At 41.5% G+C, this 20,292-nt stretch overlaps 2 protein-coding genes across 2 annotated transcripts in view; one reads left to right on the forward strand and one right to left on the reverse strand.

Annotated features, from left to right (window-relative positions):
* The window catches only part of cldn11a (claudin 11a), a 4,623-nt gene extending 3,575 nt beyond the window's left edge, over window positions 1–1,048 (forward strand). Inside the window, 1 exon segment of the mRNA NM_001329289.1 lies at window positions 637–1,048. Within this exon segment, the coding sequence (NP_001316218.1) occupies window positions 637–899 (263 nt within the window). The 3' untranslated portion in view covers window positions 900–1,048.
* A 4,207-nt stretch (window positions 1,049–5,255) lies between these two features.
* On the reverse strand, window positions 5,256–17,762 carry slc7a14a (solute carrier family 7 member 14a). Its single transcript, XM_017491752.3, has 7 exons — window positions 17,432–17,762; window positions 15,303–15,539; window positions 14,114–14,331; window positions 13,237–13,383; window positions 12,362–12,570; window positions 10,797–11,680; window positions 5,256–10,212 (listed from the first exon to the last, which is right to left on the reverse strand). Exons 1-7 carry the CDS (start codon window positions 17,706–17,708, stop codon window positions 9,899–9,901), a joined length of 2,286 nt encoding a protein of 761 aa, XP_017347241.1. The 5' UTR covers window positions 17,709–17,762; the 3' UTR covers window positions 5,256–9,898.
* Between the last annotated feature and the right edge of the window lie 2,530 nt (window positions 17,763–20,292).

A 20,292-nucleotide genomic window follows, 5' to 3' on the forward strand; every position in this document is an offset into this window, starting at 1 on the left:
TATCTGTTAAAGTATTTATCAACACATATGAGAGAAATGTTGATGTTCCAGATGGTTCTTTCTCATTTCCACTGTCACTCTGCCAATGCACAAGGCTGAACTACTACATGCCGGCCAGATAAATCACTATCGTCAGGTATTAGCTGCCTAATACTACCATCTGGATGCATCACTGTGTGGTCTTAATGTTAAACAGCAGATTGTGTAATTACCATACTTCAGTTTGGGGGAAAAAAAACTTTCATGTGGAACTCCAAGTGGAAAGTTAGGGAGATTTCTGAACGCTGTGATTTCTAGAACCAAACGCTGAGGAAACTAGCTTTCAGTATAGTCGCGTGTGTATATCAGTATAACACGTTGTAGAGCAGAGGTTATAAAACCTAATATTGTCGATTTAATTTCCATTTCAGTTTCATTAGTTGTTATTGATAAATGATACCACACGTGCTTGGGTTCTGGTTCTGGTAAAAGCTGTGCTGAAGGGAACACTGCTATGTGCAGAATTTAAATATGCAGCTATGATTAGCATTTAATTTGCAAAATAGAATGGCAAGATGCATATGTATAAAGTAGATGTTAACACCTCAGACTCAATGGCTTATATTAACCTGTGTGTGTGTGTGTGTGTTCCCACAGCAATGTTCAGTGTGGTGTCCACCGTCTGGTTCCCGGTTGGAGCTCATCAGGAACTCAGGTTGATGTCGTTTGGGTTTTCTCTGTACTCCGGCTGGGTGGGCGGGGCTTTGTCTCTCCTGGGGGGCTGCATCCTCACCTGCTGCTCCATTGACTCCACCCCCTCATACCACCAAAATAACCGTTACTCTTACTACTCTAAACAGAACCCACCCACCAACCAGACTCCGCCCACCAGCAACCACGCCAAGACTGCACAAGTCTGATGTTTCTACGGTGCTACCCACTGTTTCTCTCTCTCTCTCTCTCTCTCTCAATTGTAAATAGATTTTTGTGTTCAGTTTTTGATGATGTAAGCTAATTATATCCAACATTAACATCCAGTTTTGTTAAACACGGACTTATACTAAAGAGAGGTTTTTTTAAAATGTTTTTTTTAAATTTTAAAATGTTCTTTTTGTTGTTAATTTGATTTTTTTTATATTCATAAAATGTTATTTGTATATTCATTTTAATATTTGTAAACTTTTTCCTTTACATCCACTAGGTCTCTGTCCATTTATTCACTCTTTCTGGATTATTATTTAAACGGTTAATGTTCAGCTTTGCTGATTTTCATACTTCATCAAAAAAAAAACCATAATGAACTGTAAAAATGAACAATCAGGGTTGCCAGGTCTATGTATCAAATCCATCCCAAAAAAAACATTACTTCTAAAAACCAGTCTGATTCCAGTCCAAATACAGAAGTCTTAACCTGGAGTTTGTCAACAAAAATTATAGCGCTATCTCTTTATTTCACATCAATAACATCAATTCTTTTGTTTTTAGTTCGTTATTTCAGCTTATTAGCCTGCTATTCACCGATATTGCCTTCTTATTTCAAACGTATTGTTCTGACACCTAATACTTCAACTGTCTTGAAATCTATACTCATGTAATATAATGGCGTAGTAAATCTGAGCGTGTTCACGTGAATTAACACTCATTACACGCAGATTTGTATCAGCTGAATCCCACGAATGGCGTACGGAATAAGGCTTATTAAAATCTTATAAAAATTTAGAAATTAAGCTGAATAGTAACGAGTTATTAAGTCAAAAGTATTATTTGAACTTGAAATAATAAGATATGTTGGAATTAGATATTAATTGGAAATAATAATTATTAAAGAGAAAACTATTATTATTATTAAATTGAAATAATAATAAAGCGCATCATTTTCAGGGCTTACGTATGTTTATTAACTTATTAAATTTATTGTAATATTTACACAGTGGCATTTATGTGGCTTGCTAAATTCTAACGCAAGTAAATAATCTCATTAAATAAAAATGTCCAACCTGTAGTCTGTGGATAAAAAAATAAATAAAAACAAACCTGGTAACCCTGCTAACAGTTCTGCTCATAATTGTAAAAGTTTTTTTCTTTGTATTTTAAACTTTTTGATAGAAAACAAAGCCGAACTGTAACTTAAACTACCACCGGGCTTGGTTATTTATTACAAAACACTTGTATGTTTTTGTGTTATTTTATTAATGAAATAAAAGAATTCTTTTTTTCTGTATGAAAGCGTCTCCTCTGAAGCTCAGATCAGATTGCGGACGTGTAAAACGGTGAAGTATGTGAGGCGGCGTCCCATCGCTCCATCTCGTCTAGAGGTTATGATTTATTTGGATAACTGGAAGCTGTGTAATGTGGAAAAACATGTACTTTACTCGGGGAAATAACGGCCATGCTGGTAATGATTACGTTCATAAAAACATGGTGAATAATACATCTAAAAAAGAACTATTTTTCAGTATTTTTCAGTAGCAGAATGATCTGTCATTGAAAATCGTTTACATTTAGGTGTCATTATTCCTATTCAGACTAAAAAAAAGAAGCTTAATTTAAAATAAAATGTATTTTAGCAGTAGGCTGTAATTTGGTCATGAATTAGCCTAGCATTAGGTGAAAGTATGAAATTAAACCAGACTTTACAGCGTGTTTACACTTCATGACTTCGCATCGTCTTTCTTAGAAAGAAGCTCTAGAAATATTTAATGGGATAATCTTTGTGTTACACAGTCGAGTTTAAAATGTGGATACGCAAAGTAGTGAATTAATGTGCGGGGAGCCGTAATGCTAAGCACAGTGCTAACGCTAAAATGCTAATAATCACGTACAAATTTTGTTACTGTTTGTAACTCTAGACATTTTAGGTGAATTTTTGTAGCTCCTTTAGAACTCACGGAAAAAATGCGCATTTAACAGCAACCAATCCCCTTCTAAGTTTTATTATTAGCACCATTAAGATTTTTGGATGTGTTTCTTTAATACATAATTTTAAAAAAAAACGTCATCTGGGAAAATACTACAAGTAATATATTGCTAAACTAATGCTGCAAAAAATGGGGAAAAGTACTCAGTACAGTTCCATTTCTATCACGCTAGTCTGATCCATTACAAACTTCACTATTATTAGCAGAAGTGCTAATAAAAACGAAGTTCATGCTAATTATATTCTGTTAACGAAACCATTTTTATTTGTAATCTTATTAGCAAAGAATTGTATTAGAAAAATAGCATCTTTACAAAATAATTTTAAAATGCTAACATGTGAAACAGCTAATTAAACCTGCAGGGAACAGATGCTGTGTCTGTATGTGTGCTAAATGCATAATGCTAATCGCAATGCTAACTATGTAATGCTAAATGCAAAGCTAACTGCATAGTGTTAATCATTATGGTTATTGCATAATGCTAATCGCAATGCTAACCGCATAAAATGCTAATCGCAATGCTAACTGCATAGTGCTAACTATACAATGCTAATCGCAATGCTAACTGTATAATGCTAATCGCAAAGCTAACTGCATAGTGTTAATCATTATGGTCATTGCATAATGATAATCGCAATGCTAACTGCATAAAATGCTAATCGCAATGCTAACTGCATAGTGCTAACTATACAATGCTAATCACAATGGTAACTGCACATTGCTCATCATTATGGTTATTAAGTAATGCTAGCCGCGATGCTAACCACATAAAATGCTAATTGCAATGCTAACTGCATATTGCTAATCGCAATGCTAACTGCCTAATGCTAACGGATCCCTGCTCTCTCTGTGATGAATTCTAGCAGCACTGACATGTTTCTGTGAGACTCTGCTATTGTTAACTCGTATCTTAAAAAAAAAAAAATTAAATTCTACAAAATAAATGCTAAATGTTTTTAGCGCTGAATCAGAGTTTAACCTTGAGCTGAACAGATAAAAAGGTTCAGGAAGTTCCCTCTGCTAAATCAGAGCTAAACAAGAACCGTGGAAGTAGCAGGGTTTTTAAAAAAGACAAAAAAAAAGCTAACACTGAATATTACATCTCACTGTGCTTTGATACGCTCTGGCGTGGTCATAAACAGTATGCTCGTATTATTCATTAGAATATTTAGAGCTTGTTTTTTTCTTTACTTTTGCGTGTGTCAGGAAAATACTGCAGCGGATTATATTGCGTAAGCTAATGTTGAGATATTGCTAATATCCGTGGCCCCAGAAATCACCGAAAAACAGCCGAAGATGAAAACTAGGGAATGAAGGGAGGATGTGGTCTTATGAGAGACTCATAAGTTGTAACACAGTTTTGTTGAAGAGTGTTTACCCACATGCGCACACACACCCACCCGCACACACACACACACTCTTCCCGAGGTCCGGTGTGTGTGTCAATGTTGTTTCATACAGTTAGCAGGTGAAATGAAACTGTATGACTCGTTCACTTCGACAGCATGAATTTCACAAATTCATACTTCGACATTGACCACCACGTTAGCAATGATGATGAAATGTGTGTGTGTGTGTGTGTGTGTGTGTGTGTGTGTGTGTGTGTGTGTATAAGCCAAAGTGCACTAAAACAAACTGGTTTTTATTCAGTCAAACACTAACATGTAAGCGTACTCATTTTTTTTTTTTACTACTTTAGTTAACAGAAATACCTACAGCTGTTTTCCTGTATTGCTAAAAGCTAACTAGCAGTTTCAGATTAGCTTTGATCAAATTGAACCAAATCGAATAAACATGACTTTCATCTTTATGTAGTGCTTAGTGTAAAATTGTTTTTGTACACTACTAAATGTTTAAGTCGAAGATTTTAGCTACACGACATCAGTTTGCTAGCTAGCTACAGTACGTATGAGGCATTCGCTAGCTTGCTAGCAAACCGGCTAGCTGCATGTTGCAATGAATGCTGTTTTATTGTAGAATCGAAAAAAGTATTCGGGTTGTTAGCTAGCTAGCTATCATGTTTCAGTCATATGATTGAGTTAGCTTTTGTTTTTTTTTCACCCTATTACTACAATTTCCATTACGCTAAATAAAGTTTGATCTGTTTAGCTTACTAGCTATCAATAAACATGGGGCTTTTGTTCAATTTTGCAAATCAAGCAATCGCACGCTCGATTGTATCTCACCATACGTCGCAAATATTGCTAGCTAGCTTGATAATGGACTGTAAACAGATGCGTTAGTGCACTCAGACTTTCGCTAACGGCAACCCTTCAGTATGTTTGTGTTTCAGATCAGAACTGAACACAGATCAGTGTTTATTTCAAGAAAAGCAGGCAAATCAAGAGCGACGCTTCATCAGGTCTGCAATAAACAGCTTTCATTGTTGCCATGACAACATCATCACACAATGTGACGCGGTAGCAGGACCACAAATGGTGAAACAAACAAACAAACAAACAAACAAACAAACAAACAAAAAAAAACAACAAAATGAGATATATAGATAGATAGATATATAGATATATATTTTGGCCTTTTTTTTCTTTTAAATAATTTAAAATCTTACAAGAATAACATCCAAAAAGACCAAGTTTACACCGGGAAGCTGATCTCACCCGAACAACACACACCCGACACACACTCTGTGCAACAAACACAACAATGCGCAGCGTGTATCGTCAACAGGAAATAGATCAAATAAACGCTAGCCAAGTCTTAGTGCTAACAGTGGCTAATTTCTTTCTAAAATAGATCCGTAATAAAATATTCCTTTACACAATCTCCGGTTCTGTTCGAAACGCTGTCTCAGTGCTCGAGTCTCGAACAAACTACAGTCCATACCCACACTTAAATTTACTGAAAGAGCTCTTTAAAAATACACACCTTCATTCCCAAACGTCCGAGTGCACTCCTGGAGCGGGAGCGGTTTTATTTTTATCAGTAATCAAACACTAATCCGACGCTTTCTTCACCGATACTGTTCATCCTGTCAGGGCTCTATCGCCATGATAGCTAGACGTAGCTAACCCGTCTTTTAGCTTTCGCTAATTCATTCATTTAAAGCCTGATATTATAGTGTAGTCTGTATCGTGTCTTTTCTGAAGAGTGTGATTTGAAGCGAAGCTGCTGATCGGTCAGATGGTGTGACGCCCGTTATGACATCATCAGCAGGCAGCTCTAATTGAAATCCTTCAACGTCCCATCAGTGTGGTTTTATGGGAACGTTTCACACTTTAGTCTCAAACATTGAACAGTAAAAAGTTGATAAAAACCACAAACTGCAATGAAATTCTCAAAAAATGTGCCAAATACGGTTCGAAATAATTCACTAATGGTGATATTGAAGATGCCATCAATTCTGAAACAACTATACTTTTATAACTGTATATTTTCAAAAATATAAACACAACAACACTGTGCTCTCAGCCAATCAGAACACACCGTACTGCTCTCAGCCAATCAGAACACACCGTACTGCTCTCAGCCAGTCAGAACACACCGTACTGCTCTCAGCCAATCAGATCACACCGTACTGCTCTCAGCCAGTCCGAACACACCGTACTGCTCTCAGCCAATCAGAACACACCGTACTGCTCTCAGCCAATAAGGACACACTGTACGGCTCTCATCCTATCAGAACACACCATGCTGAGTGAAGGATGGTGACAGTATTTAGAGAATGGTAAATGATAAAACAGAACCAGGCGTTCGTGCACTCAGAGGTTTGGGGTTTCTTCCTGTAAGCGTTGGCGTTAAAACTCTTTATGAAACGACCGTAAAAAAATCCTCAGACACCATTTTATATCCGATTGTTAAGGAAAATGGCGGTCGGCAGAATTTGGCTTTGTAAACAGGAGGAATTGCTGCGTCACACTCTGCGTCCCAAACCGCTTTCAGCGCACCCTCGTTCACTCTAAAGTGTGCATCGTCTATTCCACAGGAGTGTGCACTTCCAGCACGCTGTGGTGTTTTGCTCGCTTACTGGCCCACATGCTAACTCCCGAGCAATAACTCTTCGCGCAGTTCCTACATATATACACAGAGAAATCCACAGTCCACAGAAATGTCAACATCTGCATTTCCCAGGCGTTCCACAACATTAAACTATCAATGTAACTATAAACGGATAAAACCTATGTCACTCTTAGTAAAGTTAAAAAAAGTAATCATTGGCAAATTGCTGCGATGTGACGGAAAGCTAACTTAAGCTCCGCCCCTTTCAGTGACTAAAACCAGGACCGGCACCGACTCGATCCCTCATCTCATCAGTGTCACTCGATCTCGTACGGACCAATGGGAAGTCAGCAAGGGCGCATTAAAAACAGTAATGGAACACAGCCTCATTGTGGTTTCTCACACATGCAAATTACTCAGCGACGCAAGTTTAATTTCCACATGCTACATGGACAAGAAACTACACACACACACACACACACACACACAAACTGCCCAAGACCTGAAATAAAGCTCTGTACATTACAGATGCATTGCGTGGAACAACTCAGCGCAGCGTGTCCAGACCCAGGCCTCTGTGGAACTGAACAGAGAATATTAATCCTTAATTGAACCATCTGTACTCACTAATATCTTTAGTTTATTCGGACATGTATGTTTGTTCTAAACTGAAAAACGTAAGGCCTCTTACGGTGGAATGAGTTACGAGTTTAGCTTTGGGCCCCGTGACTTTAAACCTGGATCATATCCTCGCTGATCCACTGCGCCCGGAGTAAACCTACCAACATGATCTCTGTGCTTTCCTTAAAAACATACTGTATGACTGGTGAATGGTGAAGTTCTGAATGAGGGGCGGAGTCATGCTTCGTACAAACTCCACCGGCTCGAATCTGCACGAGTGCGGCGTGAGATCAGAGGCGTGTTTAGCGCAGTGCTAGCACACGGAGCTGGTGAGGAAATGGTGGAACATGGCAGGCACGAATGAGCACACATTTCAGGAATGATTAAAGACGCACGTGTCATTCATTCCGTTTTCATCGTACCAAAAGAAATAAACACACACCAACACACACCAACACACACGTCGGTAAGCATGAGCAGTCGTGACCAGAGACGCATGAAGGCACTAATCGCAAGCAAACTCGTGGCTGTCTCGAGCCACGGCAACATCTTGGGCTAGATGTTGTGGATGAAAGATTCTAATACGAGGTTTTAAATAAATAAAAACAGTCAGTAGCACAGAACGACTTCATCTCAGAGCGTACGAGTGAGATTTGAGTTTTTGGTTTCGGCACCTTCAAGTGAAAACGAACGTAAGAAGAGAACGCAGAAATCCATCGTAGTCTGATCACCTGTTTAGATCAGATGTTTCATCTCCGCGTGGAGTTTTAAACAATAAACCTGAAGCTCTGTGAACGCTTCTGCTACAGGAAGTGATGATGCGCCGGGCCTACCGATGTTACCTCCGAACTGCGGCACGCTGGTCAGTGGACGCTGTTTTTTGGTACAAAATGAAAAGGGGAAAACAAGCAAACAACTTTTTATTTGAGTTTTTTTTTCTTTCTTGGCGTTCACCAAAATAGGAAACTCACTCCGTACAGGATTTCGCAGATTTTATTTTGTGATTGCTGCAATTGTAAAAACGCTGGACTGTACTGCAGCTTTCTTTTTTTTTTAATTTTCGATGCAATTTGCAGAGTTTTTGTGTGTGTGTGTGTGTGTGTGTGTGTGTGTGTGTGTGTGTGTGTGTGTGCGTGTGTGTGTGTGTTTGCAGAAAGCTACATATCGCGATTTCACGGAATAGTTCTGCGCGCTCTTGCACAGTGATGTTTGTCGGTAAACGAGACCTTTTGGCTGCACTCGTGAATCGAAAGCGGCTTTGGCTGAACACACGTCGTGACGACGTCATATGACGCGGTCATTTTGAAAATTCCGAATATTGCCGCGTTTGCTCGATTTCTGCGATCGCAAAAATCCTGGAGCGACTGAAAATGTATTCTTTTTTTTTTCCATAAAATGACTGATTCATTTTGATTAGTTTTGAGTTATTAATAATAATTGAAATCAAATGTTCATTATATTTAGCTAACGCTAACCAGCCCAGTTATACACAGACGTTAACCGAAGCGCTAACTAACATCAGCTCAAAATCACAAAGCTTTTAACAACTAGTATAGTAATGATCATACAAGATAGTAATGATCTTACATCACCTCCATGTGTACATTTTTTTCACATTTGAATACTTGTGAATATTTGATTTCTAGACTTTGCGTCGAGTGGAAACAATGAAAAGCGGGTTAATGTTTTCGTTTCTAAAATTAATTTTATGAGCTATTTTAGTGCACGCCAAGAGAAAAACAAAAACGAAACAAAAAGCTGTTTTCCCATTTTGATTTCAAACCAAAAACGCAGCGTACACGGAGCAACACCTCATCACGATAATCGTTAATGTTGATGAATTCATTAAGCAGATCTGACGTGTGATTGGCTGCCTTTAGGCTTCCTCTTCCGCACTTCATTAGTCTTTATCTGGTACTCGGTCTCAGAAAGTCATTAACGGTCCACCGGGAGGAGAATCCCTGGACGCTAACTCGCTAAATTTCATCATGTCGTGTTTACGTGTTAGCAGAATATCAGAAATTATTCTAGTCGAACGCCAACGCCAATCTGCCTACGCCAATGGAAACTTCTCACAGAAGTTACAATTACTCTGGGTTTTTTCCCCAGAAAAAGCTGTTCAACTTTGATAATTAGCGAGCTAGCATGAGATAAACAATGCATTCGTTACTGCAGTTCGAGAGACATTAAAATGAAAGAAATACAAATCCAGAGAAGGAATGGAGTAATGTAATTACCGGCCCGTCTTTGGAGTGTGTGATAGCAAGCAAAGAGCAAAGGAATGCAGTAGGCCTGTTAGAAATATAATTCCTTTTTCTGGTCGGTAGTTAAGGTTAAAAACACAAATGAAAAACAGATAAATAGGTCAGGAAGCGGAATAAAACTTTGGAGAAGCATCTAGCCCAAGTGTTTTTAGACTTTCTTCATTCCAGCGGTTCGTCCAAGTCCTCGTCCACCACCAGAGCCTCGAAGGTGGTCTTCACGTTCTTGGTTTTAGCTCTGCCGCGGGACGACGAGGACTTTTTGGGATCTGAAACGTCATCTGAGTTGCAGTTCTGCTTCTCGGTCCTGCTTTGGGGTTTGCGGTCTCCCGGAGGGCAAAGGTTGTCATCTACAGCGAGGTTATCGTCGACGCCCATGTCGTAGCGCTGGTACGTGCTGGCATGAGCTTCCTCCTCCAGAGCCGTGATCTCCAGCGTGCTGTTCCACATTCCGTAGCCAAAATAAATCAGCACACCTGCAGACGGACGAGAAACAGAGTCAGGACAGCCTTCCTGTCAATCAGAGTGGGAGGAGCCAATCACACGCATCGTTTACACTCTGAGAAAAAAACAGCTAGTAGGTGTGTGTGTGTGTATTTGTCAAGTTTGTCCAGGTGACTGTATGTGTTGTATGTGAGTGTACAGTTGCACAGGCGTGTATTGTTGTGTATTCCCAGCTGTGTGTAGGTGTGTCTAGGTGAATGTATTCCGGTGTGTAGCTTTGCCCTGATGTTGATGGATTTGTGTCCAGGTGTGAATACAGGTGTACAGGTGTGTATCAATGTGTGTATACGGTATATACAGGTGTGTAGGTGTGTATTATTGTGCGTGTGGGTATGTGCTTGTGTGCCTGTAGGTGTGTCCAGCTGTGTTTACAGTATATACAGGTGTGTAGGTGTGTATTATTGTGTATAGACGTGTCCAGGTGTGTGGTTAAGTGTGTACAGGTCTTTCAGGTGCATTAAAGGTTCATTCATTCATAATTCCCAGGTGAAAGAAACAGCAGAGGAAGAACACGGTGTAGAACTTTTCATGAAGGTACCACGAAGACGTTTCTCACCTATGAAGCACCAGACGGCAAAGCGGATCCAGGTGATTCCGGAGAGTTTGAGCATGAGATAAACGTTGACCAACATGGCCGAGACGGGGACGAACGGCACGCAGGGCGCCATGTAGGGCAGACGCTTCGGGTTCTCCGGCTGCTGCACGATGATGAAGACGAGCAGCGAGATGGAGATCACCAGCAGAACAAGCAGCGTCACGGCCCACCACTGTCCCTCAGAGATGAAGTCCGTGCCGAACGTGATCAGCGAGCAGAAGGCGAAGACGAGGACGAAGAGCAGGAGAACGCAGCGAGTCACCGTCCGGCCCGTGGCCTCTGTGGGACGGTCCATCTTTCCCGGAAGACCCAGCCGGATCCGCAGCGTGTAATAACGTGGCCCCATTAGCCTCTTTAGCTTCTGCACGTAGGCATTTTCTGTCTCATCAGACTCGATCCCGGTCGATTTGTCCACGGTGCCGTAGTTCGGATGATTAGCCGCGTAGCTAGACTTGGTTTTGTCCGACTTCCCGATTAGCATCTCGTTGTCGCCTAGCGACGGGAGATTCTTGGCGCCGCAAGTGTTTTTCGAGATGCACCCACCACCGTCATCGACGTTGTACTCATCACCTTCTTCGTACTCGTCCTTCTCTTCGCTCTCCGTCTTCCTGGCCACTTCCTGTTCAGACAGGAAGTTGACAAAGCCGTGGATGTCGCTTTCGGGCTGGTAGCGCAGCAGCAGCACGCACACGGAGACGAGCGTGTAGGCCAACAGCGTGCCGATGGACATCATCTCGATCAGATCGCGCAGACTCACCAACAGAGCGAGGAGTGCGGCGAGGAAACCCGACACCACGCACGCCACCGCCGGCGTCTCCGTGTACGAGCTCACGTTAGCCAGGAACCTGCAACACGCACGTGAAAACATCGCCGGTGACACGTTAAGTTACTCAACACACACACAACATATATATAAAACTTCTAATTGTAATTTGTATTAAGTAATTTTTTTTATGCCTAAAACATCTCAACACCGTAAACATATAAAAACGTCACATTACGAATAAATACGTCCAAATTTCAGTTTAGAAACGTATCCGTGTCCTTCTGCCTGCCCTAATATCGCTACCATCGCTAATATCAACTCCAGAGTCTCGATTTACACCGCTATCTTCTCTCTGATTTCTTTAATAGCAGGAAAACCTGTCAGAATATAATGTTACCATGACAACCGCCATGTTCATCGTTAACACCAGCTAGCTAAGCATGCAAGTTCTGCGGATAAAGGTTTTCGTCGTCATTCTTTCGTATTGTGTAAAGCGCTACGATTGGTTCGAAAATGTTTCGAGTCTGTTTTGTGACATCACAAACTGGAGACCTTCGTAGCCCCGCCTCCAAATCAGTTTAGATCCCAAAAGTCTGTATTTTAATTAGAAGGTGTTAAGAAATAGTGTGCCCCAACACGTAAATAAATACATAAATAAATAAATAAATAAACAAACAAACAAACAAACAAACAAACAGAATCGGTATTTGTGTAATTTGTGTAAAAAAGAAAAGACAGTAAGGAAGGTTTGCTGTTTCACCTGAAGAGCAGGCCGTCCCCCGCCATGGCGTAGATGACTCGTGGCATGGGGAAGAGCGAGCCGAGCAGACTGACGGTGAGTCCGGCGATGGAGCCGAAAGCCACCACGTACTTGGCCGAGTAAAACCCGTGCACAGAGAACATCTCCATCAGGGGGGCGTCGGCGTCGATCAGGGTGTAGGGCACCATCAGGGTGAGGATCACACTCACCTACACAACACCGAGACCATGTTCAAATGTAAAATTAGCCACTGCTATGCTAACATAGCCACAGACACTAATTAGCGGCGTTCCTGACAGGCAGGTGTGGAGGCGAAGAGCCGGTTTTGGATTAGCATCATTCCGACGCGGGCGCAGGTGTGAGGGAGCGAGGGAACGATCAGGAATGATCTGTAATGAAACAGCCATGCTCCACAACTCACCTGGCTCCAACACGCCCACGGTGTGAATATGTCCAGGTGTGTGTGAGTGTGTGTCCTGGTGCATAGTAAGTGTGTACATGTGCACTGTTTTGTGTGCAGGTGTGTCCTGCGGTGTGTGTACACATGTTTTTATTTGTTTTGTGTGTGTTGAGGTGTGTGTGTGTGTTGAGGTGTGTGTTGAGGTGTGTGTGTGTGTGTGTTGAGGTGTGTGTGTGTATGTGTGTGTGTTGAGGTGTGTGTGTGTATGTGTGTGTGTGTTGAGGTGTGTGTGTGTTGAGGTGTGTGTGTGTGTGTGTGTGTGTGTGTGTGTGTGTGTGTGTGTGTTGAGGTGTGTGTGTGTGTATGTGTGTGTGTGTTGAGGTGTGTGTGTGTGTATGTGTGTGTGTGTTGAGGTGTGTGTGTGTGTGTGTGTGTGTGTGTGTGTGTGTGTGTGTGTGTTGAGGTGTGTACTCACAGAGACGTAGGCAGTGAGACAGGTGATGAGTGATGCTGTAATGGCGTAGGGGATGGAGGTGTTCGGACTCTTCGCCTCCTCTCCTGTCGTAGCGATGATGTCGAAGCCGATAAAGGCGTAGAAACACGTGGCCGCGCCCTGCATCACCTGCACACACACCATCATCACGCCTTTAATTACTTCACATCCTTATTAATCGCGTCTTCATGCTACAGGCTAATAAAACTAAATGTGGACTGGCACTGGAGGGCGGAGCTCTTTCCAGCTCTGTTTCTGATTGGTGCAGTTTCTCATGATTAATTCTGCAGGGCTATACAGGGGGCTATAGTGCCAGCTATATTACTTACTTATTCTATTATAGCAACTTATATTACTTACAATGTAGTTATATTATAATGTAAGTTATATTACTAACATTCTATAGTCTTTAAACAGTGTATTTTGAAATATTACTGAACATTTAACAAATGTGTGCTACAGGGTTGTTACGGGGTTGCTACAGGTATGTTACAGGGTTGTTACAGGGTTGCTACAGGTATGTTACAGGGATGTTACAGGTATGTTACAGGGTTGTTACAGGGTTGTTACAGGGTTGCTACAGGTATGTTACAGGGATGTTACAGGGATGTTACAGGTATGTTACAGGGTTGTTACAGGGTTGTTACAGGGTTGCTACAGGTATGTTACAGGGTTGTTACAGGGTTGTTACAGGGTTGCTACAGGTATGTTACAGGGTTGTTACAGGGTTGCTACAGGTATGTTACAGGGATGTTACAGGGTTGTTACAGGGTTGCTACAGGGTTGCTACAGGTATGTTACAGGTATGTTACAGGGATGTTACAGGGTTTCTACAAATGTGTTACAGGTGTGTCGTTACCCCTGACCAGCCGAAAGGCAGGAATCGTCCTCCGTCCCAGTTGGAGCTGTCGACGAAGAAAAACCCGGCGATCATCATGAAGACCCAGACGAGCAGGTTGATAATGTTCAGGACGTTGTTGAAGCCGACGGAGTTCTTCACTCCCAAAGCCACGATGGCCGTGACGAGGACGGCAATGATGAGAGCCAGGATGTCAGGGTACGCCAGCTCACCTTTACCTGAACACAACACGGACAGGCTGGACTGATGAAGCTCCTGCAGCTACCAGGAGGCAGCAGGACTATTTTCCAGCCCGATTCCCACTACGAGTCTGATCTAAATCACCTTTCTGAGAGTTTATTACTCATGCATTTCATAATGAATCTGTAGCTCATGCTGATGAACTGTTGCGTTGTTGGTGTTTTCTACAGACCCAGTTTCATCCTATACAGAAGTTTTAGGTGCAACCCCTCAGGACTCAGAGTGCAGACATAACTCCAGACTTACCTGAGAGTTATGCACACGAGGTGTGTCTCAGCTATGCTCGATTCGGATCTTAAACTTAATGATATGGGCTCGAGTGAGGAGCAGTATGTACATACATTTAACAGCGTAGAAAAAAGTATATTTCCTTCTTCATCCTGCATTGTCTATCCTTCTTTTTTAGGTTTAAAGGTGAGTGTTTGTATTGAGAAACCTCGTTTCAGAGGCTTTCAGAGGTGTGAACTTTACGCAGGTGATATTAATCATCTGATTGTGGAGCTTAAGCAGCTGCGTAACACGACTCTGAATACCAGGAACTTCCCCACGTAAATACTGACGTAACTTCCCGAATCCGAACGTTTACATGCAGGCTAATATTCCGTTTACGATCCTTTCTGCAGAGATTTAGCGTAAATGTGAAAAGGAAACCATTTTGGACCAGTGAAAATGAAATATACGCACATACAGGGGGAAATATTTACACCTTTATATGGTACAACTATTTATATGGTATGTACAGGAAGTAGGTGTGGTCTATCTACAGGAAGCAGATGTGTTCTTCCCCCACATGCAGCACTGGAATATTTACTATAAATACACCTCGGAAACAACGTGTATCTGGTACGATTATGATACACCATGGAAATGTGTTATCAGCTTGTTTTTTTTTCTTTTATAGATAAGATTCTGAATCACCACACACACACACACACACACACACACTCACCGAGGCCATTGAGCGTGCCCACATGGCTGATCATGAAGGAGCTGATGCTGTGGTTAGCGAGCGAGTCGAACATGCTGCTGAGAGCACTCGCTCCGGCCGCCGTGCCGATCAGATACTCCAGGATCAGGTTCCAGCCGATGAAGAAGGCCACACACTCGCCCACCGTTACGTAGCTGTAGGTGTACGCGGAACCCGTCGTCTTCGGCACACGCACACCAAACTCGGCGTAACACACACCTGCAGGAGAACAGTCAGAATTCCTACATACACTGGAGACTCCTTGCACAACTGTTCCAGAAATATCTACTAACACAAATAATAACACTAACACATGAGTGTGCTAGATAACTGGCTCATGTGAGTTTGGGGTTTTTTCTGCTTTTGTCCCTAAATTTAAATTTCTTTCTGGTGTAAATTGAGTTTCAGGGCGTTTAATGATGTTTGTGAAAAACCTGAGTAGTTAGGACACAAAATGAATATTTGAATGTAGCTGCAGCTCTGTTTATTCCACTGACCAAACAGGGAATGTAGGAAACAAGGAACAGAAGAATGAGAACGAAACATGACAGGAAACATCGACAAAATAAAGAGTTACACATGCGTTTTCACAGCTCTCCTTTTTATTAGACTATTTGTTACTTCCACACTCACATCCAGCCGAGCGGATAATGTTAACGTTGGGTATATCTAATATTAACGATGAACATCATGATGGATCTAACACTGTTTCACTGTTTTATTGCTGACATATTACAATATTACCATTATTCTTTCTCACAGACATCAGAGATTACAGCAGTGTAAATAAATGCTCCTCTGTGTGTGTGTGTGTGTGTGTGTGTGTGTGTGTGTGTGTGTTTCCAAGAATGGATAAAACACCCTCTATCACTCTATATCACACCCTGTATCACACTCTGTACTACACCCTGTATCACACTCTGTATCACACTCTGTACTACACCCTGTATCACACCCTGTATCACACTCTGTACTACACCCTGCATCACACTCTGTATCACACTCTGTACTACACCCTGCATCACACTCTGTATCACACTCTGTATCACACTCTGTATCACACTCTGTACTACACTCTGTATCACACTCTGTATCACACTCTGTATCACACTCTATATCACACTCTATGTCACACTCTGTATCACACTCTGTACTACACTCTGTATCACACTCTGTACTACACTCTGTATCACACTCTGTAACACACTCTATATCACACTCTGTATCACACTCTGTACTACACTCTATATCACACTCTGTATCACACTCTGTACTACACTCTATATCACACTCTGTATCACACTCTGTACTACACTCTGTATCACACTCTGTATCACACTCTGTACTACACCCTGTATCACACTCTGTACTACACCCTGTATCACACTCTGTACTACACCCTGTATCACATTCTGTATCACACTCTGTATCACACTCTGTATCACACTCTGTACTACACCCTGTATCACATTCTGTATCACACTCTGTATCACACTCTGTATCACACTCTGTACTACACCCTGTATCACACTCTGTATCACACTCTGTACTACACTCTGTATCACACTCTGTACTACACTCTGTATCACACTCTGTACTACACTCTGTATCACACTCTATATCACACTCTGTATCACATTCTGTATCACACTCTGTACTACACCCTGTATCACACTCTATATCACACTCTGTATCACACTCTATATCACAGTCTGTATCACACTCTGTACTACACTCTGTACTACACTCTGTACTACACTCTGTATCACACTCTATATCACACTCTGTATCACACTCTATATCACACTCTGTATCACACTCTGTACTACACTCTGTACTACACTCTGTACTACACTCTGTATCACACTCTGTACTACACTCTGTATCACACTCTATATCACACTCTGTACTACACTCTGTATCACACTCTATATCACACTCTGTATCACACTCTATATCACACTCTGTATCACACTCTATATCACACTCTGTATCACACTCTATATCACAGTCTGTATCACACTCTGTACTACACTCTGTACTACACTCTGTACTACACTCTGTATCACACTCAGGACTGAAACATTACAACAGGAAGTGGACGTGGTCACCTGACAGGATGGAGGCCACGGCAGCAATGATGAAGGACACGATCACCCCTGGGCCGGCCATTTCCTTAGCAACGAGCCCGGATACGACATACATTCCCGTACCGACGCAGCTGCCAACACCGAGGGAGACGAGGTCAAAGGTCGTCAGGACACGTGCCAATTTAGTGCTGCTCTCACTCTCCAACATGGACTCCACCGGCTTGGTGCGGAGCACACGGGAGCTAAATGCCCTCCACTGGACACGCCTGGGGTCCAACTTAGACAGGAAACGACTCATGGTGGAGGACAGAGAGAGAGAGAGAGAGAGAGAGAGAGAGAAGGAGAAAGAGAAAGAGAGAGAAAGAAAGAGAGTCTCAGCAGAGCAGCATGGTGCTCAGAGCCACAATGGGAGAGGATGGAGGGATTGAGGGGGAGCTAACAGAGAGAGAGAGAGAGAGAGAGAGAGAGAGAGAGAGGAAATGTAATGAAAGACAGATAGACAGAGAAAAACACAGGAAATAGATCCAGTAGCAAGTGTGAAAGAAGGTGACACGAGACAGGAGCACAGAGAAGGAAGAGAGATAAAAGGATTAGGGAGAGAAGGTGAAGGAAAACAGATGAGTAGAAAAGTGAAGAGAAAGGAAAGAGAGAAAGAAGAATAGAGAAAGAATGAAAAATGAAGGATATAGAGAGGAAAGGCAGAAAAAAATTAAAAAATGGCACTGTTAGTTTAATACACACACACACACACCACACACACACATACACACACACACACACACACACAGTTCTTCAGTTTGTTCCTCTTGGACTTCGAAAAGTTGACCCTTTTGAGAAAGCTGGAACCACAAACCATCCAAAGAGTCACCAAGGAACACAAATGTATCTATCTGTCTAATCTGTGATGTTTTAATGGGATTAGTGGAAAATGATACAGGTTGTTGCTATGGTAACAGCAGCTCTGGTTCTCTCTGTGCTGGCTCTGTGACATCACCACTTTTTATTCATCTTATCTTCTTTCATGTTTTGTGTTCATGTTTCCAAGTTTTGGTGAAGTGTGATGCTAATTAGTTCACTTTCCATCACACTGTTGGTGTGTGTGTGTGTGTGTGTGTGTGTGTGTGTGTGTGTGTGTGTGTGTGTGACACACCTTTTAAAATGGCTTCCATACATCACTATGTTCTCCAGTTTCACCCTTAAATGTTCTTTGCTCTGTAATACATAGCTAGAACCCAATTCTGAAGGGTAAACATGGTAACCATTCAAAGAACCTTTGAGGAACCTTTTTTTTCCCAAAAACTGCATCAAGGTCCAATAGTGGCACTTTAGCAACAACTAAATATTTTTTACCAATACACACCAATGCACACCATTACACAACAGTAGACAGCAATACACACTACTGCACACCAATACACACCCTCACACACCAACCAAAAGCAATACACACCAATATACACCAATGCACACCATTACACACCAACAGAAAGCAGTACACAAGAATATACACAAGTGCACACCAATACACTCCAGTAGATAACAATACACACTACTGCACACCATTACACACCACTAAATACCAATACACACCAGTAGAAACAATTACACCAACAGATACCATTACACACCAATAGATAACAAGACACATTATTACAAAACAATGTAAACTAATACACACCAGTGGAAACCAATACGGACAATTAGACACCCATGTCTATCAAGACACACCATTATACACAAATACACTCCAATTCACACTGACAGAAATCGATACACACTATTATACACCACTACACACCACTAAAAAGCAATGTACACCATTACACACCAATATACACCACTACACACCAATAAAAACCAACATACACCATTACACTCCAAAAGATATCAATACACGCTAACAAAAACAAATAGATACTAACACACACCAATAAACCTAATATAAGCCATTACACACACCAACATCCTGTATACTAATACACACCAAACTCACATCAATTGATACCAATACACATCGTTACACATCTATAGATACCATTACGCACCAATAAATGGCAATACACACAATTACAAACGAATATACACCGGCATATAGAACAAATACAAACAGTTATACATGAATAGATAACAATATACGCTATTACACACCGCTGTATACCATTACACACCATTACACACAAATACTCCCTGACTCACCACTAACCACCAGTGCACCCCATTACACACTGACACACTAATACACACCTTTAAACACCAATATATACCAGTACACACCATTTCATAATAATAACACTGCTACACACAAGTATATAACAATACACACCAATTGCAACCAATACAAACCATTACACACCAATATATACCAATATACACCTCAAGTGATGAATTGTTGCGTCTGGGATAGAGCCTTACTATTTCCTCTCCTGATTAATTAGGAGGAGACAATAGTGCAATGCATTGTGGGTATTCGGTACTGTATAATACTGTGTGTATGGTATCAGTATGTTTTCAGTACAACTTCACGTCATGGTGTGTAATGAGTTCTTTGTAAACAGCTGTTCATTTCCCTGCAGTGTATTTTTGATGAATTATTTAAAGGAACAGTCGCTATGGAGGCTGAGTGCAGTCACGGACTTCCATTTAATCATCACGCAACACTTTTTACATGCCCTCTGAGTGTGTAAAACTCCCAGTGCCACAGTCTTTAATGCCTGTATTCAGTAAATTACAGGTTTTCGTGGCTATGAACGACAGTGTGTTCTCGCAGATGAAAGTGTTAATCACGCACGCTGTATTTACAGTCTCGCTGCTGGTTTTCAATGTAAAGGAGGGCCGGCTGGAATTCCTCCTTTATTCTCAAAGTCTCGTTTATCATAGAGCCA

Source organism: Ictalurus punctatus, chromosome 17 (assembly GCF_001660625.3).
Source record: "Ictalurus punctatus breed USDA103 chromosome 17, Coco_2.0, whole genome shotgun sequence".
NCBI classification, from domain to species: Eukaryota; Metazoa; Chordata; class Actinopteri; order Siluriformes; family Ictaluridae; genus Ictalurus; species Ictalurus punctatus.

Coding starts and splice junctions, on each gene's coding strand:
- slc7a14a (XM_017491752.3), bottom strand. CDS start 17,708: ATGAGTCGTTTCCTGTCTAAGTTGGACCCCAGGCGTGTCCAGTGGAGG. Junction 15,540..17,431: donor CGTGGCCTCCATCCTGTCAG/GTGACCACGTCC, acceptor GTTCTCCTGCAG/GTGTGTGTTACGCCGAGTTT. Junction 10,213..10,796: donor TGCCGTCTGGTGCTTCATAG/GTGAGAAACGTC, acceptor GTCCGTCTGCAG/GTGTGCTGATTTATTTTGGC.